Source organism: Caloenas nicobarica, chromosome 4 (assembly GCF_036013445.1).
Source record: "Caloenas nicobarica isolate bCalNic1 chromosome 4, bCalNic1.hap1, whole genome shotgun sequence".
NCBI classification, from domain to species: Eukaryota; Metazoa; Chordata; class Aves; order Columbiformes; family Columbidae; genus Caloenas; species Caloenas nicobarica.
The window spans coordinates 10,390,149-10,416,854 of NC_088248.1; the positions used below are offsets into that span (position 1 = coordinate 10,390,149).

Below are 26,706 nucleotides of genomic sequence, written 5' to 3' on the forward strand. Positions count from 1 at the left end.
ATGTCTTTCTCAAAATCACTTTGCCTTTTCTGTAGCCAGGGCCCTTTTGTTACTATTTTTTTTATCATTTTTTTTAATCCCCATTTTATTGTAAGCAGATAAGGAACATCTATGGCTTTTTAGCTATGACTGTCAAAGATTTGCACAAAAAAGGGAGTTCCGCGATATGTATTTTGTTGGTGACAAATCTGAGATACAGAGGGATGGTGTGATTTGTGAAGAGTTAATCACCAGGCTGATGAATGATAACCTCTGATCCACCTCCATAGCTGTTAGACAGAAAGATGAGAGCTGTCTGTACTTGGAAGAACTGCCATCAGCTTAAGCTTGAAGGGGCAGAGCTCTTTGTATAAAGAGGGGTTTTTTTTACATCTAAGAAAAAATCTGTCCTCAGCTATTTATTAAAGTCAATGGGATTTCCCTTCTTAAGCCTTTCCTCCATTGATGGAGAGATGAGTTAACATGCATTGCCTCCACTGACAGCAATGGGTAGGAGCTTTAAGGGTCAAAGTCACTGGCATGACCTGCCCCATGTATTTTTAATGTCAGTGTGTTTATGTAAAATATGCATATTTTAATCTTGCTTTTCGTTGCTCAGTGCTGTGACCGTTCAAATCAGTGCAAGACCAGAATGGAGCTGGCATGCGGCGTGTGGTGCAGCGTTGGCCACGGCAGCTGCTGCTGGGCTGGTCTGCCCTTGCAGCGCTCCCAGGAGCATCTTATTTATATCTGTATTAAATAGGAAAAAACCAATAGGCGTGGTCCACAGACTGTGGAAATTCTGGTTTTACTATTGTAATGGGCTTTTTTTTGCTGGTTTCTGTTGCCTGCTCTGTATTAACATTTCAGAAATGTCCACAATGGTCTGCAATTTTGCTCTTTTTAAGAGAGAACTGTAGTCCCAAATTTCTCGGACTGCCTGTGTAGTTAACGTGCTATTCTGGTTGGTAAATTGTTTTATTTCCATTAGGCTGGGTGGGCAAAGGGGGGAGAAAAAAAGGGTATGTCACACTTCCTCCACCTGACAGAATCCAACAGAAAGCTGCATCCTGCATCTGGCTATTTACCAGCTCCTCTGTTTCGAAGTCATAATACTTGGTTAGTGAATCATTAACAAACCCAAACTAGTCTGACCTGAGGCAGCTAAGCATGGAAAAGGCTCTGGAGAAGTCAGCAGTGACTTCTGAAGCAGCAGGGCCGGGGCAGCTGCTCTGGCAGGGAACCAGCAGCTTCTGCTGGGTTTCAAAGCAGGATGGGATGACCACCCATCTTCCTTCAAGCACAGGCCTGGTTGATCAAAAAGGCAACACACCCCAAACAGAGGGTAATTAAGGTGGGTGCAAACTTTTGGGGGAGTAGTTTGGCTGCCTGTTTGGGGGGGTGTGAAAGAGGGCCATGGGCTTCAGGCACAGCCTAATGCAGAGTTGGATTTTGCAGGAGAGCTGCTCATCGTGGCTTCCTGTAGTGGGTTGACCCAAAACAGGAGTTGGTGGCAGGGGCAGGTGCTGCCTGCCATCCCACCCCAGAGCCAAATAGGCTGGTGGGGCAGCTCTGAGGAGCGGCATCTCCTGCTGCCTCCCCAGGGATGTCTGGCAGGGTGAGGCTTTCCCCAGGCAGCACCTTGCCTGGACATGCCTGGTTGGTGATGTGAAGTGCTCGCAGATATGTTAAAGAAACACAGATAAGAAGCTGGGGCGGGGGGGCGGCCATGCAGGTAGATATTATGTTTTTAATCTCCACTGAAACTGCACTCAAATGAAGAGCCCATACTTTTCACACCTATGATACGAGATTGTGTATAAACTAATGACAGAGCATTGCACCATTTTATTCTCTGGTTCTTGTTTTCAGGAGTTTTTTAAATGGATTGTATCCAATATTATAGAAGTACAGCATTTTCTCTGCATGTAATGTTTGTGTTTATATAGGTAAAATTAAATCTAGGTTAGCTAGTAGGGAAAAATGAAGGACTTGTTTCAAAATATTGGAATATAAACCATGTTAGATCTGCTTGAAGTGCCTAGAAACTGTATTCTGTAATTAGGGAGTTCGTGCACTTTCTGCAGATGAACAGCACTATGTACCCGTTAATGCAGAATATAGAGCTTTATTTCCTCCTCTAAGTGCAAAACTCAGTATGGTCTTAACTAAAAGCACTCATGACTGCATTAGAGCATCCACGATTAACAAACACATATTTGGAAACTTTTTAAACAATTGCTTAGTTGAATTTAATAATGTGCAGAAATAGGGTGAGAATTGCTGTCACAGAGCCCAGTAGAAACATTCTGTAAAGCTAATGAAGTCTTACCAATAAGTATATTCACAGCAATATCGTGTTATTGTGTATGTGTGAAGTGCTGGTCGAAGGCTTCTGGTTTATAACACAGCATATAATGATTATTAGATTTGGAAGTTTTACCTTTTACGTCTCCATTAACACTGTACTTTTGCTAAGCACCATGTAAGTAGCTAAGTGCCATATCCTAAAAACATCAGGGGAGTGTCTGTTTGCAGTAGTGTACCTAGAGATGGGAGTCCCTACATGTTTTTACAATTGTAGATATGACCTCAGGCATACTGATAACTGTGTCACCTCTGCTATCCTCACTCCACCACATCAACTAGTATTCAGACTCACCTCCAAACTTGTCGGCTGCGGCTTTACTATTACTATGCCAGAATAATGTCAATATCTTGCAGGGAAGATACTTCCGTAAAGCTCACCTCTAATTTTGTCCCACTCTCCTGCCAGCAGGTTTTGGGATGCAGGTTAGCTGCCTGTGTCCAGGGGGCGTCAGGGTGCTTGTCTAAGACCAGAAATCATATTTGTCTTTTTTGGGTGGATCATCCCAGAGAATTGCAAACCACTGTAGATTCTGCAGTGTGGGGCATAGCTTCAAAGAGAAGCTTACAAAAAGTGTTGAACTCTAGTGGGATTTCCACATTGGCTAGCAGTAACCAGGTGACTATGAAAATCACATTAGCCACTTAGCGATGTTTTCAGAGGCTTAAAATCTTTAGTATTTATGGCCACCAGCAACACAACTATCCTGACTGTCAAAGGGTAAACTGACTTCTAAACCCAGGACATAATTGCTTTTAGAACACTATCAGTTGTGTCTATGTGGTGTTTACTACAGCATTTTGTTTGTTATGCATGCAGCTTTGAGTGCTGGAGTATTTGATGTTTCACTTCAAAGCTGTGGAAGACCGAAGGTCAGCCCTGCCTTCAGCTGGTGTGAATCCCTCCAGCCCGAGCAAAAGAAATCTGCAGTTGTGTTGATTTATACAGGAGCTGGTGTTAAATAAGGCTGCTTCCTCTGTTCCCCAGGAGCCTGTGCTCCATAGCCACCAATGTCCTTGCTGTCTATCCCAGTTAATTAAAACAATTATAAAATTAGCACAAAGCTTCTGGTTTCTCCTTGAGGATAACGTATGCCCACATGCTAGAAAAGAAATTCCTGGAGAAAGGGTTGTTAGCACTCCACCTTCCAGATGAAGTGTAACACAACCAATCTCACTGATGTACCTGGCCAGTCTCAAGGATGGCTATCTAGTCTTGAGAATCGAATATTGACTGATAACTTTATGCTGATATTTGAAAGTATGCCTATCCATCAATATAGTTCTTGCAATGAAAATATAAATTACAAAACTTATGTATAAATGTGGTCCACCTCCTCATAGAATAATTTGGGTTGGAAGGGACATTCAAAGGTCATCTAGTCCAACCCCCCTGCAATGAACTGGGACATCTTCAACTAGATCAGCTTGCTCAGAGCCCCATCCACTCTGGCTTTGAATGTTTCCAGGGATGACATTCAGTAATGAGGTGCAACATTCCCTCTTAGGTCCTTTCCTTCTGCCCATCCTTCTGCCCTGCTGCTGGAAAGCCCGGCAACAGAGATGGGTCTTGTGTGTGAATCCTGCTCCTCTAAAATGAACTTGTTTTTCAGTCTTTGTCAACTTTTTACTTTTCTTCATCTCTTAAATAAAATTTGCAGGAAGGAAGGAATTAATGCATGCAAAATAAGCCAAGGGTATAGCTTAATCTTGTGCAAAACCAAGACATATTGGGAAATATATGGTGCAAGCACCCTGTTCTTGTAGAAATGTGGTAGCATATTTACTGCTTTTCTCTGCTCCTCTCTTGCATGAATGTTTCCCAGAAAAAATGAATTTTGCTATTCTGTCTTTTTCCATTGTGCTCAGAAAATGCTGCACAGTTGCTCCAAGAGCAAGCTTTCATAATTGAATCTAGATGGCAGCATGTTGTATTTCCGAATGTGTAAATGGGATGTCATGGCTGAGGAATGCAAAACTGTCAAGTGTCCATTTAGTAACACCAAGTAGCTCTATGCTAGGCTGACCACAGAAATACCTCTTTCAATTTCAAGTGTTTAATATGTTTCACATCCTGACAGCCTCCTATTATGGATTACAGACTTTTCTTGTACCTTATGAGCCAGAGCCCCATTCACTGATAATGAATCCCAGAACACTTGGGCCCTTAATGCAGCTGTTTGTGCAGCAGCACAAAAAGGAAGATGGGAGTGATATTTTTGTGTTGACAAAGCACTAATTTTAATAATGACAAATTGTTTCTCTAGAATTCAGCACTATTCATATTCATGACCCTTCTGCTACTGAGGCAAAATTGCTTTTTTTTTTACATTTTACTCTATTTCCACTCTGCACATCTTTTTATATTTTAGCATTCTTGACAGGATAATAAAATATTTTTCCAAACATGATATCTCTAAAGAAAGCAACAAAGGCAGTGTTTGGAAAGAAACGTTTTTGTCTTTGATTGAAGGGGAAATAAAACCATCGAATGTCATTTTATTTCCCATGCCTATATTCATTACAGTGCCTGTATTCCACCCTAAGTGCTCCCAGTGATGGGAGGGGAAGCTGCTGTCGATCCGTGGTGGTACATGGCCCTGAGACAACTGTACAGATGCTGTAGTGTATCTGTTGGTTTAACATTCCCTATTCAAAGAGCAAAATAGTTTCTCATCTACCCAGGAATGCTTTCTACTTTTCCATTATTTAGTTGATATGATTAAATGAATTCTTTATTATTGACAGAAAAGTCCTGTGTGTTGTTCCTTTCCCTTTGAGAATAAAGTTGATATGTTTGGTTTTTATTGTCTAATATGTACAGAAGTCTCAACTCTAAAATAAAGGCTAAATCATGACCACATTGCAATACAGCAACTCAGCAACTCTTTCCTATGTTGTATACATCTTTGATGTATGGTGTCCTAGATGAAGAAAGCTGGTTAGAAGGTTCCACTCCATTAGTTCTGTATCTATTTTTTTTTTAAAGCCTGCTATTAGAACAAAATAAGGTTGGTGTTTTTTTTACTATTAGGGCACGCTTTCAGAGCTTGTGGAAAAAGTAAGGGTTGCTGTTGATGACTTTAAGCAATCAGTGCATAGCTGAATTACAATGGAAAATAAAATGGATTTTTTTTTGGTGTCCATTTGCCACACTTGTATAAGTGATCAGCAATACAGCTAATTGTGGCTAAAGTTTAATGAATTCTGCACAGATGTGGTGCTGCCAGTTACATCTCTGGGCCCCATGAAGTCTTTACAGAAGTCCAGAGCAATTCAGTCCTCCTGTTATAAGGAAATATTTGCATTTTTGTGAAATTAATGATGTCGGAATTTGGTTTGTTGCCATCTGTGTTTTCTCACTGAAAGACTTCCTTATGCTATAAACATCCTCTCAAAAAACAAACGAAACTCAAAACCCAAACTTACACAGTTCAAACTCAAGAATAAACCCAACTTTTAATTACACAAATGAACCAGATGAAAAAGTGTTTGGGTACTATAGTCTTAAGTCAGATTTATACACCTACTATTTCTGACAGAGTAATGAAAGTATTGTCAAAGAAACAGCTCTGAGAAGGCTTGGATGGTTTTGGTCTTCAGTTTTCAAAGATGATCAAAGGAATTTGTATCAGGAGATAGCTATCAATAACTCATTTCCCTGACGGTATATGTTGTATGGTCCTTGTTAACTTCTATCAAATAACTACAAAATACAGGTTGAGGCTGTCAACCACTTTAGTCATAATCTGCAGATAAAAATCAGTTCAGCTTCCATTATTTTGTGCCAATGAATAATTTGAGTATTTCTTAGCACCACTTTATGATACCAAATTACATCCTGCTCTGGTTAACTCTGTCTACAGAAAATAGTGAAGTATACTCTATGACTGCACTGGAATAATGACAGCTCTCCCTTACTGTTCTTATTGTCACAAGTACTGTCCTGACAGCAGCACTGTCGCAGTAGGAGGGTGAATGAACACCATGGGCCAGCATTAGTCCGAGATCCTCCACGATGCCTTTGAGTGTTGTGCTGTAGGCACCACCTGTGTACAGGGCTGTCTTGCAAGCTTTGTATTTATCACAGCATGGAAAAACGCAAAAATGATTTTAAATAATACGATGTGTCTCTTCTGTATTCATGGGTAAAGTAAAATTTTTGCTTTTGGGTCTGTGGGAGTGATGTTAGCACTGAACAGGGAACTATATTACTCTAAAATATAGTTTCTAAGATCTGAGAAGGAAGCGATATGCCAACTGGAAGCGGGGGACACTCGGCACTTACAAGAAACCTTATGGCTGCCTCCTCTTTAGGACCAGGATGTCCTATGCACCAGGTTGCCTGATCACTCGCACTGCATCATTTTGGGTCCATGTTGAAGCTAGGATCTAAACCTCGCCATGGGAGTGACAGGGGATGGTGCTAATTAGTGACAAAGTACTTGGAGTAGCAATGCCTGCTCTGCAGTGCTGTCCAGTGGCTGTGAGCAGCAGGGAAGGAGCAATGGGTCAGCCCAGTTCTTCTTCAAGGGACATCCAGGCAAGGGTTGTTGAGTGGTGCTAAAACCCTCTGGTTAAATAAAGTGCTGGATTGGATATGGATAAAAATGTTTTACTCAGCATTGCACACACGTGTATGGGGAGGTGACAGGTGATATCTGAGTGCTCAGGCCAGAGCCATGACCATCAACCAGCTTGCAGGCTTTCCTGCTTCTGCCCCCACCAAGTTTTCCCACTGCTTGGCCTTATTTCCAAGGAAGGGTCGGCTTTGCTCTCTGGTGTATACTTATTCCTAAATACCTAATATCTAATTAAATAATGACATGCTTTGGTACCATGTAGATATTACACAAAATCCAGGAGAGATCACTTTTTAGTGCAGATTAAATACCTTTGCAGCAAAAGTAATTACTTTTTCGAGAATTTCTAAAATATCTTATGGGGTCTCTTAGTTGTTTGAGTGGAAAATAGAATGTTTTTTCCTGTTTGACTTTTTATTTTAATGGATATAAACAGGTCTTTCATTACTTTGAAGAAATCTAAATATGATGCTTATGTTTTAAGCAACATTAAACCTCAGTTATGTAGCCAACAGAGGATATGATGATACATAATTAAGAGAATTTGCTCTAGCCATGTAGTACCTTTATGACTGTGATTCCTGGATAAGAGGAGGAGACTCTGCCACTCAGGAATCTGTGTAAACAACTAGACAGCATTCAGCCAGGGGAGTCAGCAGTGGCCAGGCTGCCAAGTAACTAATAACAGTGGTAATAAATATTTATGAATGTTGCATTTGAGCCAAGCTGTGTACTTGACTCTGGTCTCCTTGGGTATGCACTGTGGGTCATCTGGGAATGCTCCATCAAACTTCTTTCACCTGCAATGACCTGGGGTTAAATTTTGTCATCCTACATCTGCTGACTAGTCTGGCAGGTTCTGGGGAAAGCAATATTTCTAGGCAGGATGAAACTAGTCCTGAAGTAAACACGGTCTTTTTTTTTTTAAGGTTGGCAGACTGGGAACCCTAAGAAACAAAGCATTTGCTTTAGCACTGCAGATGCATAACATATCACTCAGGGGCCTGTGTTAATAACAGTAGAGGATGTGCAATATGTCCCAGATCACAGTTCAAAACAACAGGCAAAGATGCAAGCTGCCCTATTCACTTCAACAGGACTTCAGTAAGTTCAATAGTAGCCCAACCTAGTGACAGAATCCTTTTTTTTTTTTTTAAAAAAAAAAAAAAACCAAGCCAAACCAAAAAACCTGGGTCTTTGGTAATTTTTCTCTCTATTTACCCTTCCAATCATTTGGTTAAAACATATTCCTCTGAGCCGGCTGAACTTTGAGACAAATGTGCTCATGTATCTTCTAATGGCAAATAATGGTCAAAATTATTATTAGCTTGGATAAGCATCCATAAATGACTGTTTCTCTGACATTTCTCTTTATAGATGTGTTTAAACAAGATCTGGTTCTGACTGTGTTTTGAATGATGGAATGAATTATGTCTATTACCATTAACATAGTACTTCATAGTTTCCAGATAGAGGAATCACAGAATCACACAGAATCACAGAATGTCAGGGATTGGAAGGGACCTCAAAAGATCATCTAGTCCAATTCCCCTGCTGGAGCAGGAACACCCAGATGAGGTTACACAGGAAGGTGTCCAGGCAGGTTTGAATGTCTGCAGAGAAGGAGACTCCACAACCTCCCTGGGCAGCCTGTTCCAGTGTCTGTCACCCACACTGAGAAGAAGTTTCTTCTCAAATTTAAGTGGAACCTCTTGTGTTCCAGTTTGAACCCATTACCCCTTGTCTTACTATTGGTTGTCACCGAGAAGAGCCTGGCTCCATCCTCGTGACACTCACCCTTTATATATTTATAAACATTAATGAGGTCACCCCTCAGTCTCCTCTTCTCCAAACTAAAGAGCCCCAGCTCCCTCAGCCTTTCCTCATAAGGAAGATGCTCCACTCCTTTAATCATCTTTGTTGCCCTGCGCTGGACTCTCTCCAGCAGTTCCCTGTCCTTCTTGAACTGAGGGGCCCAGAACTGGACACAATATTCCACATGCGGTTTCACCAGGGCAGAGCAGAGGGGCAGGAGAACCTCTCTCGACCTACTAACCACCCCCCTTCTAATACACCCCAGGTACCATTGGCCTTCCTGGCCACAAGGGCACAGTGCTGGCTCATGGTCACCCTGCTGTCCCCAGGACCCCCAGGTCCCTTTCCCCTACACTGCTCTCCAACAGGTCATTCCCCAGCCTATACTGGAAACCTGTGGTTGTTCCTACCGAGATGAAAGACTCTACACTTTCCCTCGTTATATTTCATTATTTTTTTCCCTGCCCAACTCTCCAGCCTGTCCAGGTCTCACTGGATGGCAGCACAACCTTCTGGTGTGTCAGCCACTCCTCCCAGCTTGGTGTCATCAGCAAACTTGCTGATAGTGCACTCTATTCCCTCATCCCAGTCATTGATGAATATATTGAATAGTACTGGTCCCAGTACCGACCCTTGAGGCACTCCACTAGATACAGGCCTCCAACTAGACTTTGACCCATTGACCACAACTCTGGCTTCTTTCCTTCAGCTAGTTCACAGTCCACCTCACTACCCGATCATCCAGTCCACACTTCCTCAGTTTAGCAGCAAGGATCTGTGGGAGATGGTGTCAAATGCTTTACTGAAGTCAAGGTAGACCAGATCCATCACTCTGCCATCATCTATCCACCTCGTTATGTCTTCATAAAAGGCTATGAGGTTGGTCGAGCACAACTTCCCCTTGGTGAAGTCATGTTGACTGCCCCTAATGACCCTCTAATCCTTGCTATGCCTTGAGATGGCACCAAGGATAAGGAAGGTAAAGTCAGAGCAATACTGACATTTCCCTCTGAAAATTACTACCCAGAATCCTGCACAGCACACAGAGCTGTACAACAAGTGTAAATCATCTCGTTTAAACTGAGGTCGCCTATAAACACTGAATAAGTGTTTTTACTGTTATACTTTCTTTCAGACTGCAAAGAAAGAAATGCTAGGCAAGTTGATATAGATTGGAGAGACATAGGAGATTTATCATTTGTTTTTATAACTCTTCTACTGTCATGTTGCTATTCTTGCGGTTTTATGAAGAGCTGACTGCTCAATGTTATCGTGTATTCAGAAATGATGATTAATTAATCCATTTTGGTGGCCTACTCTGAGCAAACAAACCTCAGAGTTAATTTAATTCTACACTCTTGGTTTCAGAAGAAAAAAATACAGCATTTTCAGTTCACTAGAGGATATAATATTCTCAAATCAGCCACTTTCCAATTAATTTTGAATAGCAAACACAGCAAGGAAATTTTGTTCTTGTCCATTTACTTGTATTAAGGATTCATTTTCAATAATCAGAGAATTCTGAGTCAGCTCATTTTTACCTTACGGGCTTGCTCCTGACACTTTAATAAATTATCATATGGTGTGTGCTTGAAGGTAACAGATTCTTTTTCTCTTTACCCAATAACCCTCTTGTTGACACGTAGTCATTTATTACCATCTCTGCCATCACATAACTTGCTGGGAAGTAATTCTGATAAAGTAACAAAATGCATGGTATAGGGTATCAGCTTTCATAAAGAAGGAAAATGTCATAAAAGAAAGAAAGGAGATGTGTTATCCTTGAAATATTTTCTTCATGCTCTGAGTTTTAAGCTAATTAATTTCCAAATATGCTGCTGAAGGCTTGATTTTCCATGGGATAATATTTTCCTATATCAGGTTTTAGCAGGTGGGGTGGCCAGGTGGCATGGAGGAAAAAAGAATGATTTACAAAGGGGAAAAATATTCAAAAGCCTGAGCAAGGTTGGAGTAGATTTAATCATACACCTAGACTTGGGTGATAAAAGTGGCTTCAACTTTTATGTTTGTATTATAATATTTGTATCACGTTATCACTGCTCACACGACTTTCAGTTACAAAAGGAAATATCTTTGGGGAAGAGGTGATTGCACTGTAGACACAGGTACTTTTGTAGTGTGCTATCTATCCATACAAATGTATGTTGTTTGTATTGAACCTTAATGTGTGCTCTCTATCCATACAAATGTATGTTGTTTGTATTGAACCTTAATATGTGCTGTGGCAGGAAGAAAACAAAGTGTTTACAATGCCGAATGTGCACAGGATTTAAGGGTTTTTCTGAATAAAGAAAAGATACTACCCTCTTCCTCAGGCAAAAGCTGACAACTGTGTCCTGCAGTTATACTCTCTGCACAGGTGGCTCTGGCTGGGATGCCCTGGGATGGCGACCTCATGGTCCTCTCTGCAGGGACAAGCATCTGGCCACTCTCTTATGCTTCACTGTAACCTTCACTTATATGTGGTAATAAGGTTTACGTTGTCCAAGTACAAAGAAGAATAAGGCTCAACTCCCTTTTTTCATTTGATTTAGTATGTTTGTGACCATTAAAACAAATTCTGACATAGCTGGTTAATAACAAAACTCCCTTATAATTCAGTAAAACAAACATACTCTTCTCGTTGTGTTGGAGAGGGACACACCTGTCCCTACAGGTAGTAGCCTGCTAATTATGGCTCAACAAGTATTGACATTTTTGTAGTGAGGAGGTTGCTTACTTTCTTTTTCCTGTTCCTGAAACATGCTGAGATGCTCCGTTCACAGGGCCCTTATTAGAACTGCATTATGAATTACTTTTGGATTGCAGTGTATTTCCTACAATGCCCAAGGTTATTTTTTATTCTTTCTACAGCTATGCTCAGAGAAACAAAGCAAATAAAAAGAAAAATATTATTAACACTCAAGATGTTTCATAATAACACTCCCACATCTCTTGTGGAAGGTATAAATTAACCTCTCTCTGCATTTACTTTTAATATTCTGAAGCAATAACGTGTGATTCTCATCCATTTTTGTGACAAGTGAGAGCAGGAAATAAGAACAAAATGTTCAAGGGATGGCACATGCGGGACATGTAGAATCTAGATCAACAGACTAGATATGAACAATAACCCTTTAGTTAGGGTGAGCATTCAAAAATGTAAAGGCATTTAAGTGACCTTCAAAATTAAAAGCATCCCATGGCACTTACAAAGATTTTGCCCATTTCTGCAGTGTGTGATCATGTCTTGTTCAAAGTTAGAATAGTAATGTACCTTATTATGGGCTGTCTATGGCTTCTCTTGAGTTGAGTTCAAAGTTGCCTTTCAATCAAAAATCTGATTTCACTCTCCACAACCAAATTCCCACAAAAGAAGCTAATCTTCCTAAAATTCATATACCACATTTCATCTCAGGTTAAAGCGTCTTAGAAATGTCTGACTGAAGTAGGAAAATGAGTTTAAAAAAATGTGTTTAACTTTCTCCTTTTCTGCTTATTTTATTTTTTTTAATTTATTCTTTTTTTAAACTTTAAAAATTACTTGATCTGTCAGTTGCATATATTTCTTATTTTGTTGGCTTTGAGGACACTAGGTGTTTTGTGCAGGGTACGCATGTATCTCTAGACACCATGTGGTGATACAGATATAAATCTAGAGTAAAGATATACATATATATATAAAAAAAAATATACATACATATCTATAAATACAAACATGTAGGAATGGCCCATGCAAGTTCTTTACAGTGGAGCTATGAAAAGGAGACAGTGGGATACTGAATTAAAATGCCTTGTAAGAAGCAAGGGAAGAGTTAGACCAGCCAGGTCCATGTGTGTAACAAAGAGAAAAAGGAAGGAAGAACAGGAAAAGAGAAACATCTCATGAATTAAGACACTGGATGTAAGGAACAATCTGATTCTTGGTAGAGATCTTCAATTTAACCACCTCTCCAGGGATAGCTGACCTTCTTTGCTCAGGCTGCAGAAAATCTTAATTCATTGGGTTCAGCTGTGACCAGGACAGAGATGGGAATGTCTTGAGATGGTTGAGGGTCCCACGTTAGGTCCACATCTCAAAGCTTCATAGACTTATTTTTGCTTTAGTGTTTGACTGAGGTCCTTTTTTGTGCTGGTACTTGCTGGCTTAATAAAAAGCTGTCTGGGTTAGAGAGATTATTATTATTTTTTTTTTTTTAAGGAGAAATTACTCTCTTGCTCTTGTTTGTATGAGCGATAATATTTAGGGTTGTATTTATTAGCTTATCTTGGCTGTTAAATGTTTATGGCTGTTCTTTATCGTCTGTGAAACAGGAGAGTAAAGGAGATGAACTAGAAAACAGATACTGGAAGACCTTGTGGATGCTGAAGATGTGATATATGGAACAATTTTTAAGAGCATGCTTTAAATATGTCAGAGCATCTCAGGAGACTGCCTGAAGGGCAGTGGTCAGAGAACATGGACTGAACCCACTTAGTTTTGAGCCTGCCATGTGGATGAGGAAAATCCTCTTTACATTTAAACTGCAATGGGGTTTACTAACTTTTCTCATAAGAAACCTGCTTTTTGCTGCTGAAAGTATTTCAGTTTGGGAAGCGTATGTTATGAATATTTTGTAAGTTATACATTTTTATGGGTTACATTTTGAAGCACAGCAAGGGATTTGCCCTCTTCATCCCATTTAATCGCTCTACCTCATGCCTTATGTTTGTTCATGATAGCAGGTGATGTGACTGAGTGTGTCTTAGAAAATATATTGCCGTGACTGGCACATTACAGATTTCATACCAAAGCTTTCAAAACAAAGAAGGTACCTTAATGCAGGTGAATTTTAATGTCACTTGTTTTCTCTCTGTACTGAGTACATCACAGATAGAAGTACACGTAAAGTTGGTTAACGTTTGATGGGAAGTTATTTAAAATTAAAAAAAGGAGGCACAGCACTGGTGAAGTAGACAGAGGGGAAGGATGATTTTACAAATATAACCTAGGAATAGATAAAGTTATTCTAAAGGGCAGTTATGTGAAGTAAATAATGAGAAAATGAGAAGCAGAATAAAAAGAAATACTGATTGAAAATGACTGAAATATTGAACGCCTCGAAATAAAATCCGCCTTAATTATTTTTATAGTTATGTAAACCAGCAAAGCAAAGTTTAAAAAAAATTCTTTGAAAGCACCTAAAAGCACTGCAAAAAGTTTCTAAAGAATTGGCAAGGTTTAGGAAGAGAGAAAAGGAAATCCTGCCTTTTGAAATGGTTTAAAAATAAATTTAAGAAGTCTTAAGTTGGCTTTGGTTTTTTTCCTGTTGAAGCAGTGAAATGCTGTACACCTGCAGAAAACCTAAATATTTTTTCACAAGGAATTGCATTGCTATAGTGCTGGTCAGAGCCAGATAATTTTCTGTCATATTTATGTAGCTGAGTAGTATTAGATTTACCTTAAGGACATGGTATTTCTCTTGTATGATGCTTTAAAACAAACAATCAAAAAATCCTGCCCAAAACTACTAGGCTAAAATAAGCATCTCCTAATGAGACTGACATTCTTTGACTTTGGATGGTGTGTTTTGCTTTGGGCCAACTGATGCCAGCTGTGACTCCCCCTGTACCACATACACCCTCCTGAGGCCTTCGGTTCCATCTTGAAGTGTTTGTGAGAGACAAAGAGAAACACCAGAAATAAGCTGCCAGAGCTTTTCTTTCTGGGAAGAACACTGCCAGTCTGTCCAGGGACGGGCGGGGATGTACAACTCTTTGGTATTAGATTCCTGAAGATATGTCTTGAGTAGCAATGTGCTTTCCTGAGTAGTAATGTACTTTCTTGTTTGAGGATCTAACTACAATTAATACAGACATATGTGCTGTCACTGCACAGCAGCAACAATTTTATTCCTAGTATTGCAAAAAATGTTATTTTACTAACGAAAGTGGATTAGTTTCAAAAACAGCTTTGTAAAACTTTTTTTTTTACATTTTTCATTGACAAATGTTTTAGATGTCTTTCCCCTTGCCGCCCCACCATGCCCCCTTTTCCCCTGCTTATTTCTACTGATTGTGGTGGTTTCACTGCTTTATTTTCACCACTGGCACGGAAGGGCTGATGCTGCGACTTTTAGGAGTTCCATCCTAATTAGGACTTAGCAAATAACTGATGGTTGATGTCGTTGTCAAACTACAGAGTAAATAACATTGATGGTAATAATAACACAGATTGAACTGCTAGCTTTGGGAGAAAAAATATTTCGGTTAAATGTATCATTGCTTTTCTTGCATCAAATGGTAAACAAAAACTCCAACGACCTCGGTAATATCTAATTTTCTGTCCCAGACTGTATGTGTATGTATTATTTGTAAGTAAATGTGAAGCTTCTTGTTATTGTTCTAAGCCTCCGAATGAACAAAACCCTTCAGAGAGGAGCTAGATTGATACCTTTTGAAAGGGTTGCACTGTGTAGGTTTATTTCACGCCTGGTCTGTTCACTGAGACTTTTTCCACTAACTTTAATGAGCTTTGCTTTGAAGTGCAAAGAATATGCAAAGAATAAGTACCACAAACTATAGACTTGACCAGCCTTCTGCATTAGTTGGGTCCTGGAAAGGTCTGGCTGGGATTCTTGTAACCCTCATTAAAACTCAAAGGAAAGTTTGATTTCTGTCCATGTTGGTGGAATTTATCCCTCCTCTGCATACTACTAAATTGTCTCTGCCAGACATGACTCATCTTCAGGATTCATAAATTAGAAAGTGAAAAAATCTCTCTTGAACCACAGAGTATTTGGTAGAAGCCTTTAAAAAAAAATAGAGAATCTCTCTGCAAACTCTTTATCCTAATGCAATGTCTCCTGGGCATTTCCTAATTTAACCATCTATGTAGTATTGCTTTATGGAAGTGCAAACATTTTAGATGTGAGCTTAATATTTATTTCCTCACACATTTGTTGAAACTGCTGACTCCAAGCTGAGTAACAGATAGGGTTTCGTAAGGCACTTGCTTGTTGAGGCTTAGGAGGGGGGAAAAAAAGAAAATTTGACAGCAGCCTTTGTTGGTGGCGTGTTTTAAAGTTATGGAAGGCTGGCAGAAATTTGGTTCTTGCCCTTTTTAAGATTTAGTTGCAGGTTCCTTACCCTATGCAAACCCATTATTATTTCCCACCAGTTCCCTGCTGAAGCCACTTTGTGAACTTCTCACATGTGAAATACATGGAATATATACTGACAGAAGAAATTGTATTGCAGTCAATGTAGGCTGCTGCTCGCTATTATCATGAAGAGACTTGCAATCTGACCCTAAATCAGTTATAAATAAATTCTTCCTCTTTAGTAAATTTGCTTCCCCACATTTAATTATTCTTGAAATGTGCTCCAATAATCAAACTAATTGAAAAGGTGTTTCATCAAAACTTGATTGCTTAAGTTGTGCTCCTACTTGCACTTGTTTGGAAGGAAGAGAAAATATTATAAATGGATGGCATAACAGCCTAAGGAAACATGGACTTCTCTGTGCTATACTTTACAAGCCATATTCACTGCTATAATCCTGTTAAAAAATACAATGACAAATCAAGTCACTGCTTTGTGCCTGGAAACCCTGGTCTTCTACATCATCCAGAGTGGGTATTTTCCTAAACAAAGTAGGATTATAGTCCACATGCTATGCCCATGCAATGGGGAGAACCATGATTTTTACCTTCTTTTAAGCTCTGCTGGAAACTGTTTCAATTAGACGTGACTGACTAGTGACCTGTTTAATGTATAGATGTCAATGCAGAGGGGGCATTAGGTGAGTGGCGACGGGGTTGGAAAGCGGGCAGTCCTCCTGGAAGTTGGTGTTCATGTTGGCTTTGGTTCTGCTGTGCTCGGGCTGCTATTATATTCATGCTTATCCACTTTCTGCATCTGCATCTTTCCAGAGCAGCTTATAACACTGCTTGTTCACAGACTCTCAGGTTTCTGTTTCTTTGTCCCTGACATCTTAAGCTAGAAGGCCAGAAATAGCGGACTTTGAGTTTGCTTTTAGACAGCTAAATAGCTGTAAGCCACAGCAAAATGTGGTGTTGTGCCGATTTTAATCAAGGCACTGTAATTATTTCTGAAATTTGAAACAGTCTGAAAAAGACAGTCTTGAAGTGTGTGTGGAAAACCTGTAATAATCCTATTTGCTGGAGAGTAAAGTATGGCTTTTCACTTCTGGACTCTTTCCTCAAAATAACTGGACATGAACTGAACTGTTTTCAGCTGTACTCTTGTCCTCCCTAACTAGTGAATATTTATGGCAGTGGTCCATGAAAAGGGGCAATTGTTGGACTAGTAAGATGAAGCAAGGAAGCTGGTGAATCTGTACTGGATGGTGAAGGGAAAGAGGTCCCAAACTGTACAGTAACTATTTTAGCTTTTTTTAGCTAGTGTTGTTGGTCTACTTCTTATAAGCAATAGATTCACCTCCATGTTTCATCGATGAGGTGAGCTGAAGGACTGAGAGAAGCTTTATGTTTTTAGTTCTCCAACAGCTTGGGTCGTTTTCAGGTGGCTGTAGGAGATGCCTTACAGCAGCAATGCTTGTGTGTAGGTGGGGGTATGAGATGTGGAGTGTGTTGCTCCTCTCTATCCACTCATGGAGCAAGCTCATGCCTACATTGCTCCCACCACATAGTGGTTTTGTACATACAGTTCAAAAACATAGCAATTATCTTGTATGTCTGTTTAAGCTCAGAGTATCTGAAATAATGCAAGAACCACGCTGTTGCTTTAGAGTGGTGTTTTTATGCGTGACACCAGTAATGTTTTGCATGCTCAAGGCGCTAGAGTAAAAGAGTGGGAAGATGTGAGGATTGAAAGCCTATTGAGAATGGTGTCGGAGGTCTGCAGAGAGCCAAAGCCAATGTACCATTTTCCAGATTGGCTTTTGAGAACAGTCTCTAAGGCAAACCATCTTCAAAATTGGACCTGGATTTTGATTTGGATGACCTTCAAAAGAGAAGCCAGAAGAGGAAACAGACACTTACGCAATGTGTGGGAGATCAAAGTGAACTTGGGAACAATGTTTTCTGAGAGTACTGGTGTGGCCATGGATTTCCAGGATTTTTAGTCCTGTTACCTCTTCGTTATAGCTTGGTGTTAATCTGTACCACTATAATTCAGTGCACGCTTGATACTGTTATTCAAAGGCAGGGCCATCCAGAGGGAAACTAAGCCTCAAATAGAAGCTCTCAAATATGCTAGAAAAAGTGTCAGATATCTGAGATATTTGACTGTGAAAAGAAGGACTGTGCTCTGCTGCTTCCAGTCCTTACCCTAGCTGTTTTGGAAGATGTCATTGAATGACACAGCTTGCTTTTTTTTGGTTTAAAAAGTACATTAGCAATTATTTACGAGTGAGTGTCTCTTTGAAGGGAAAGAGTCTAGATTTTCAAGCATCTAAACCCAAAATGTTATTATAAATTACATCTAACTTGGAACTGTTGTCCCACTATTGTGTTAGGCTCATCTACAGAAAAATAAGTGTAGAAACTGGCAAAGGGAACAAAGAAACTCCACAAAAATGAGGCAGGCAATGACCACAAACAAATTCATTTGGAAACCCTCTTCTAACTTCTAGCTTACTTGATGATCAAGAAGACACCACATAATATGATAATAAAAATGATAATCTGCTGTAGCTGTAGAAAAGGCTTTGTGAAAAGAGATCTTCCTTTTATTTTTTTGCCCTGTGCTTTTCAGACCAGGCGACCATAGTGAAGGACACCATGCAGAAGAGGGCAGATAACTAACTAGATGCATAAGGAGGTTTCTAACCCAGGGCCGTTCCTCAGCTTTGGAATATGATCTTTTATGGTAATAACACACATAATTTGTATGTAACTTCAGTTGTCATGGTAGCCTGGCGGCACCGTGAGAATACAATTGCATATGTTTTCTTTCAGCAAGCAGAAGTAGTTTTATACCATCTTCACGCTACAGAAGAGTGCACCCCCATATGGAGGGGCTCCCCTTTCCCCTTGCTGTGTGCACACGACTCGCACAAATGCAATTGGCAATTGCACAAACCCTCTTGAGATCAGGCCCCACTGAGCAGGAGACTGGCGCAACTGTGTGTCAGTAGAATTAACAGGAGTTGCTGTATTTCTGTAGATCACCTCCACAACAGAAAATTCTGGCCGTTGCTTTTAAAAAGTAAAAGAAAATTTTTTTTATTAAACAATGTCAATAATGCAACAATCAACAATGGTACAAATAATTCCTTTTCTGCAAAACCTGAAGTAGGATAACTGCAATACTGTGTAAAGTGGCCTACATGTTACAGCAAATGATGCATTCTTGCTAGGATTTTATTTTATGGATCTGGTTTCTGTCCGTGGTCTATGTTTGCTATCTCATTCGGTATGACTCAACAGCAACAAAACATTAAATTATGGTTTTGAAAAAGCCTTCACATTCCAGACAGTTGCTCTTTTCCATAATCTATTTGGAAAACGTGCTGGTTTACACTATACTGCTCTTGGCAAACCACTGAACTGCGCAGGTTGATGTCCTAGTACTAAGAAAGCTTATTAACGAATGTAGATGTGTGAAAAGCTTCTAGGCTATAGGATGGGAAGACTTTCATTGCTATTCCAGTATGCACTACTGCCAGATTGGAGAACACACTAGATTCAAAACATATTTTTTAAATTCAACTGAATTTGTGATTGGCCAGTAGAATAGGCACTCTATTGATCTTTTTCAGAACACACCTTACATTATGAAATACTCATCTGTAAACTGTTTCCAATTAACCACCAAAACACTACACCTTCTCTTATATTGAATAAAAGAAATGTCTTTCCATTTGTTTGTGTGCTGTTCAAACTTGTTATTTAAAGGAAAAAAGGGGTATATGAATATAGGTGATTTTGTTTCCTAGTCACACCAGATTCCTTCTGAGATAAGGCTAGATTTTGATTTTACTGCTGTCAGTCAGTGCATATTTCATAGAGTAGTGTACCAACCTGACCTGAATGATGGTGGGGTTTTGTGGCATATCTTACTTCAGCTCACACATGATTAAATTATATTTCTTCCTGTCTGAACAAGCCCTATATTGGAACATATTCATGCTTAGAGTTAGGGATCTGCATGCCACTATTTCACTTGTGTCACTTAGCTCAGTAAAATATCAGTTTTGGTGAGGTAAGGATAAAAAATAGTAAGTGGGAGGGGGGAATCAAACATGATTAACGGTATAGAAAAGCTGTTCTTTTCAAATGCCACCCAATAATATATTTTGTGCTCTCCAGTTATTGGAACATAACTCCATCAAAACAAGCTCATATACTGAAGAAAACCAAAGAAAATCTTCCCCTCCACACACCCCTTTTTTTGGAAGACAGTCTTTTAACTCTGTCGTGAGCACCGCAGATGCGTGATTAAAGTTGGAAAGCTTTGCCTGCTGTTACATATTGTCGTCTTTGGAAAGGTCCTTTCTCTGCTGCATCACCCTTGAAGCCTCACTACCAGCAAAAGGCAGACAGTAGAACTGCTCTCAAGTATTTGTTGTGTTATGTTCAGCGGGACACCAAGAGCTCCCGTCTGTGCTGCAGGACTTGTCTAGGGAGGGATTTGGTCCTTTTCTGGGGGAAGCAATTGAGGGAGGGGCGTTCCTCCTGCGGGCCTGCCGCAAGGAACTGGTGTGTCAGAGCTCCCAGAAGGAAGATGCTCTGGCACCTACGAGGCTGGTCCTCCTTGGGAGCTGCCTGGAACAGCCAGGCTAATGAATTATGAAGCGTGTAATAAATGGTGGTAGAGGCCTATCTGGTTTCTTTTGGAATTCAGTAATAGCCTTTAAAATAATTTTTAGGCTAATTGAAGACCTACACTCCCCCATAGCCTCAGCCTGTCTTTGGAAAGAATGTTTGGACACAGTTGTTCAAAAAATCCAAAGGCTGACATTCCTAATGAGCAAGTATGAGCTTGTGGCTTCTTGCTTGTTTGCTGTCAGTAAGAAAGAAAAAACTGAAATCAGGGTAAAGGCAAATTGTAGGAGAGGAAAGTTGGGGTGGCCTTGGCATTCTCACACCTTGGACACAGAACAGGTGATTGACTGAGGAACTGGGGATATTCTGAGCACCTCTTATGGAGTAAGAACATACTTTATTACAGACTGCTGAACTGCCTAAAGCTGAAGAAATCTATTGATCAAAGTATGGTAAAGCTAAGGATAAATTCCAGCAGCATCCTAAGACAGTGATGAGCCAAGTTACACCTAAGGAAACTATGAGAAGAAAAGCCAGTCTGAGAGAACTGCAGGTAATGGAGAGACAGGACAAAGAACAGGGATATTTTTTATTTTCAAATTAGGTGTTAAGTGTATGGTATAGAAAAAAATCGTAATAGAAACGTCCCATTTTTTCAAGCCCACTAATTCTTTGACTCAGATGCCAGTTTAGCTCCTCAGCCAAAATTTTCACCTACAAGCACCTAATTATACAATACCAAAGTCTATATTTAGGTCTCTAAATAAAGTGACCTGGATTTGAGAGTTGGCTCCACCTGAGGTTTCTTTAACTCTACAGACAAGTCAACGAGTACTGTATTTTACAACCAACAAAAATTAGGCCACCTGGCAAGACACAGTACATTTATCTTGTAAGTAGTATAGCTTGTATGGGTGAAATGGGAAGAAGGGAGGACAATGGCAAATATATATATCTATTGTTTTTTCCCCTTGTTCTTCTTCCTTCTACCTCTAGACTGCTGTCTTACCTGGCACCAGACTGTTGTTCACAGGCAAGAGAACTATGACTTCAAAATAAAGCATTTGCAGTTACGTAGCTTTCCTCCTTGGTAAGCACAATCACATATGTACATTGTGTTGTCATATGTGTGTGTGCATGTGTCTGTTAGCACAGCACAGTTCAGACTGCTTTATTAGTTGAGAGACAAAATTGCAAAATTGCTGCGAATCAACCTTGAAGTCTGTGGCACTTTTGATAAAACCATATGTATGTGTGTGTTTGCACACATACACATATATATATATAGTTAATAGTTTACGTAATGTTGACTGAGAAAAATAAATGCAGCACCGAGGAAAGCAAGAATGTTCTTGGGTAACACCGCTTCTGATACTGCTATGCAAGTCCTTTTTGTGAAGTACCACCTTTCTTACCTATATATACTTGCCTCAATGTACTAGGAACATTCAGCCAGTTTCACCTCTTTTTTTTTTTTTTTCTTCCCCTGTAACTATTAAGTGATGTATGGCCATTAGAAGGCTCTGTACTGCATGGGTACTACTTAGCTGCCCAATATCAGCCCTGAGCCCTGGGGTTTCCATCGAACTACATCAGGAGTGCCTAGGGAGCCAAGCTTATGGCAAAAAGGAAAGGTGGAATAAGACCACACAGTTTCCTCTGTCCTCACTGGTTTCTCTCAGTCTTGGTTAGCCAAGTCAGCAAGCTCTCGCCTCATGGGGACTCAGCTTCAGGTTGGGAAACAGTTTGAAGCTCAAATGAATGCATTTTCTAGTAACTCGTTGCATACAGTCCATAGTTAGAAATTAACAGAACACATTTTGCATCTTTCCTCTTAAACTTCTTGTTACCTCTGAGCAAGTGGTCTTGATTTTTATTTCCCAAAAAAGATGAAAGAGAACCGATCTTCTTCCCGCCCACCTCCCCGTTATTCAGCTTGTCCAAAAATAGGAAAAGAAGGTACCTACGGGATTCAGGAGAATGGTGAGGAAGAGTTCACCTCCTTGGATACTTTTGTCCAGTTCCTGAGGACCCCCAGGATATTCCTTATAAAAAATAGTATGAGTGAAAAGGCCACAGGTCTGTCGAGGGAGCACCTGAGAACAAAATAACAGTGCTGTTGTGACATTAACTTATTTCTGCAAACATACCCTTGCAAATCCACCCGAATCCCTCCAGCAACTCAAAGAAACAAAAGTGCAACCCTTTCTGCCTCTGTGCTTCTGGTGTGTTTATTTATGGGCTCCTTCGTGCCCTCTGTATGCTCATGGTAAGCAAACACTGTCCTGCAGATGTGGAGATTTCCAGATGCCAGCTGAAAAGCTGCAACACAAAAGCCCCGAGCTTTCATGCAGACTTTTATTCAGCTCATACAGCCATAATTAAGTGTTTGTTTCCTGGCATTTAGAAGGGGAAGAAAACAAAAAGTCAAAACTCTCTTCCCTTAGCAAGGTTAGTTTATTAACAGATAAATAGTGCTTCCTGGCCATTGTTGCTATCTCAAGCAATTAATCTTGCTGTTCTTGAGACACTGAACTGAATTTGTATTCAAGGCTGCAGTCCATGAAAGACCTGTTGTTTCATAATTTCCCCAGTCCTGAAAACCATACTGAACCCTTCATTCCTGTTTGAGAGATGTGCACAGGACTGGTGGAATATTTGCATGAGACCGGCCCAAGGTCGACTCTCCTTCTCATCATAAATCAAGAGACTGCGTGCCAGAAAAGTGAGCTAGCAGATGTGGGAAAACAAACTCAACTTGGAGAACTAGATGTTTTAGTTACATTATTAGCTAGCTACTATCAAAGTGTTCTGGTACAGCAAGTAAAAACAACAACTGTCAGGGCTTATGGATACTGCCTAATGTATGCAGATACATAATTCACCTGAGAGAGGACTTTAGTTTCCCTCCAGTCAGTGGTTTGCTTTTCTACTCAGTTAAAACAACAAATAAGACCTACATTCAGCAGAGCCTTCTAATATATGTGTAAATACACTGCTGAATTTGAGTCTATTCCAATAGTAATTGGGCTCTGTGAAGTAACTTGTTTTGATTAAGGTGTTTCTTTTGTCTTGGTTAGGGGATCACAATTTCGACTTTATATGCATGTGAAATATTAGAGTCAGCTGGGACTTTAAAGCATCCTGGGACTTGTCATTGAAATATTTCTAACTTAAGTTAGGTATGTTCAATTTTTGCAATTGTGTTTCATGTATCTATAGGGTTGCAGCTGGCCACTAAGACAGGTCAAATTATTTTGTACATTTTCCTGCCCTTAATACAGTTGAAACGCGTATGTGAGGATCCTTCTCATGCAAACACATGATCTTGGAAGAGTCAGGCACGTGTCCAGTCCCTGGGTCTGGTTTCCAGAAGGAAACCTTGGCCTGAGAGAAGTGTCATATTTGCTAGAGGAGATTACTTATACCTGTTCACCTTCCCAGGTGGTGGATTTCTAATCTTTTCATGCATAGAGATGAACCAGAGCTTGAAACACAGGTCTTAGGCAGTTTAACGAATTTCAAAGTATGCATTTATAACTTGGTTGATAGTTTCTGAGGATTACATTTGCAGTTGCCTGAGTTTGTGTGACTTTTTCTTTTTTTTAAATTGACTGCATAACAAATGCACTATTTTGGCATCCTTACAAATCCTTGATCACAGAGAATTTTAGTGATTGCTGTAAAATTGAAGCCATTGGTAAAAATAGCATATTTTGAGTCGCTTAAAGTGCTATTGCTATGAAGCATGGAAATGCAGTGTACCATGATGCCATTGTGGATGAAGCCCCGTCTGTACCGTGCAGGCTTCAGGTGTGGGTATTCTTCTGTACTGGTCACTCGGATGTGCCAAACCTTCTTCCAGGCCTCGTACAGCTGGATGTGCACCGGGTAGACCCCCGAGTGGTGCGGAGCCACCGCGTACCCCATGTGAGTCGGGATGCCGTGCTCCTGGGACACAGCAGAGGGGGGAATATATTTAGGAAGAGAAAAAGAACATATGATTGCTCAAAGTTTATTTTTCCTTCAGACTGCAGCATCAGAGAAGCTGTTGTCCTTGGACAGACTTGTATCTATTTGTATGTGGCACAAGCTGAAAATGGGGGACAGAGGAGAGAAACTGGAATTACATTTTGATAACTGCAGAGTGATAAATAATCCTCTAGGATTATGTTGCGTTACTGTTATATGGCATAGATTTGCCTCCTTGTTCATCACATACTGTATTTATTTTAATATATGTCCTACCTGTTTGGCTTTTTTTAAAGGTAATCTGGCAAGCCGATGCTGCTTATTTAGTAAGCTATCACACAGCAGTAAACAGAAGGAAAAAATGTTGCAATGACACATGCGGGATTTTTTTGTTTCTTATTTCTAGAATAAGAGCAAGATTCCTTCCTGATTTAAAAATAAATAAGTATCCCAAATAGCTTCTGAATCTGCTTATATTTTTCCATGGTACTAGGGTGGTAGCAAAAGGGCTGGACTTTGATGGACAGTGATGGACAGCTTTTTTGTTTCATAAATATTTATTCTATTATTCTATTAAGTTTCTACGAGGAAATGTGTGCATTTTCATGGATAGAATCTATAGATTATCTTGAAAATATCTTCTGATGGCACAATGAAGTGGTTAATGTGCAGACCAGAAGGAATTAAGGAAGATGCTTAAATGGGAGTGTGCTGATCTGCCGGGCACGTTCGCTTTGCTCCTGGTGCTCTTCTGCCTTGGTTCTGCTCCTCATCCCTCCTGCTCCTGAATTAATGTGGGCTGCCTGAAGACCCCATCTGAAGACAAGGCCTGATAACCACATCTATATGGAGTACAAACTGGAACACAGGAGGTTCCACTTAAATATGAGAAGAAACTTCTTCTCAGTGAGGGTGACAGACACTGGAACAGGCTGCCCAGGGAGGTTGTGGAGTCTCCTTCTCTGCAGACATTCAAACCCGCCTGGACACCTTCCTGTGTAACCTCATCTGGGTGTTCCTGCTCCAGTGCGGGGGTTGGACTGGATGATCTTTCGAGGTCCCTTCCAATCCTTAACATTCCGTGATAAATTCTGTCATCTGTGATATAGCCCAGAACATTTTTAAAAGACAGCGAATTATCTGAAGTGTAAGCAATACATGTGAAATTGAGGTAATTAACTTCACTGGTCTGAGTGACTATTCCGCACTGCATCCAGCGTTGGTCACCAGCTACCGGCAGAGAGGAAAGCTGTGCTCTGCCTCCTCTCCCTTCTGCAGGGCTCATTTCCAGCAGGTTTAGTAAAAGCCAATTTCAGCGGTCCCACGGCATCTCCAGATTTGCAGGGTGTGTTGCTGCAGTGACTCTCACTAGAGATCGCTGCCCACACTCTGATGTTTACCAAATTCCTTTTATTCCTGGTATAGTGCAGTGTGGGATAATGCTGGTCAAGTCACCCAGATACATCAGCTGTTTTCTGTTCCCTCTGAACATCAGTTTTAAATGAAATGGATAAAATGTGAGTTGATTTTTTTTTTTGTCCTTTCTTTTGCCCACATTATCTGAGAACTGTTCATTACTCTAATTCCAGGAACAGCAGGTTCTGCTGCACATTTTAAAGTACTGTGCAAAGAAAGGCTTTTGGTTCATTGACAAAAATTAATTTAAATCTGTGGGGAACACTTGTTCATACGTCACATAATGCAACCACTTAAAATTATCCATTCCTTATTAGTAGAGGTCTTAAGTTACCAGCTGATCCTGAAAAAGAGAAACCCAAACTCATTGTTTTACAATTTACTGAGAGAAAAACGTAATTTCTGCTTATTAATGTTGTTACCTGCCTGAAAGGCATGAGTCAGCTTAAGGGTGAAATGAGGAATCGTTCTATAATGAGAAGTGTCAAATCACTCTTTTCTCTGCTTTTTTGCTGTAGATGTGTAGAAAGGAAAAAGCTGTATCTAAAGGTTTCTGAAGCCTGGCAATGTATTACTCTGCCTGAGTAGTCTATGATGCTCACGCTGTCAAATATACCGTTAAATATGCTGTATTAACTTGAATCTACGAGCCTTCACCAAACCAGTGTTAGGGAGCATACAGACATGTAAATGTAAGGGAAATGTGTCTTGAGCTAGATAAAGAACACTTCACTGAATATGTCCAAAAGTAGGTACCTGGATGAATGCATGCAAAATCCTGTTTATCTACTTACAATTTGCTGCTGGTATTGCCATAGCAACAGAATGGTGAAATGGTAATC

The 26,706-nt window shown here is 40.2% G+C and overlaps 1 protein-coding gene across 1 annotated transcript in view; it reads right to left on the reverse strand.

Annotated features, from left to right (window-relative positions):
- The window catches only part of LOC135988121 (bifunctional heparan sulfate N-deacetylase/N-sulfotransferase 4), an 87,058-nt gene that overhangs the window by 19,548 nt on the left and 40,804 nt on the right, over positions 1-26,706 (reverse strand). Inside the window, exons 4-5 of the mRNA XM_065633799.1 lie at positions 24,242-24,427; positions 22,444-22,572 (exon numbers count right to left, since the gene is read on the reverse strand). Coding sequence (XP_065489871.1) covers positions 22,444-22,572; positions 24,242-24,427 — 315 coding nt within the window. The remainder of the gene's footprint in view (positions 1-22,443; positions 22,573-24,241; positions 24,428-26,706) is intronic.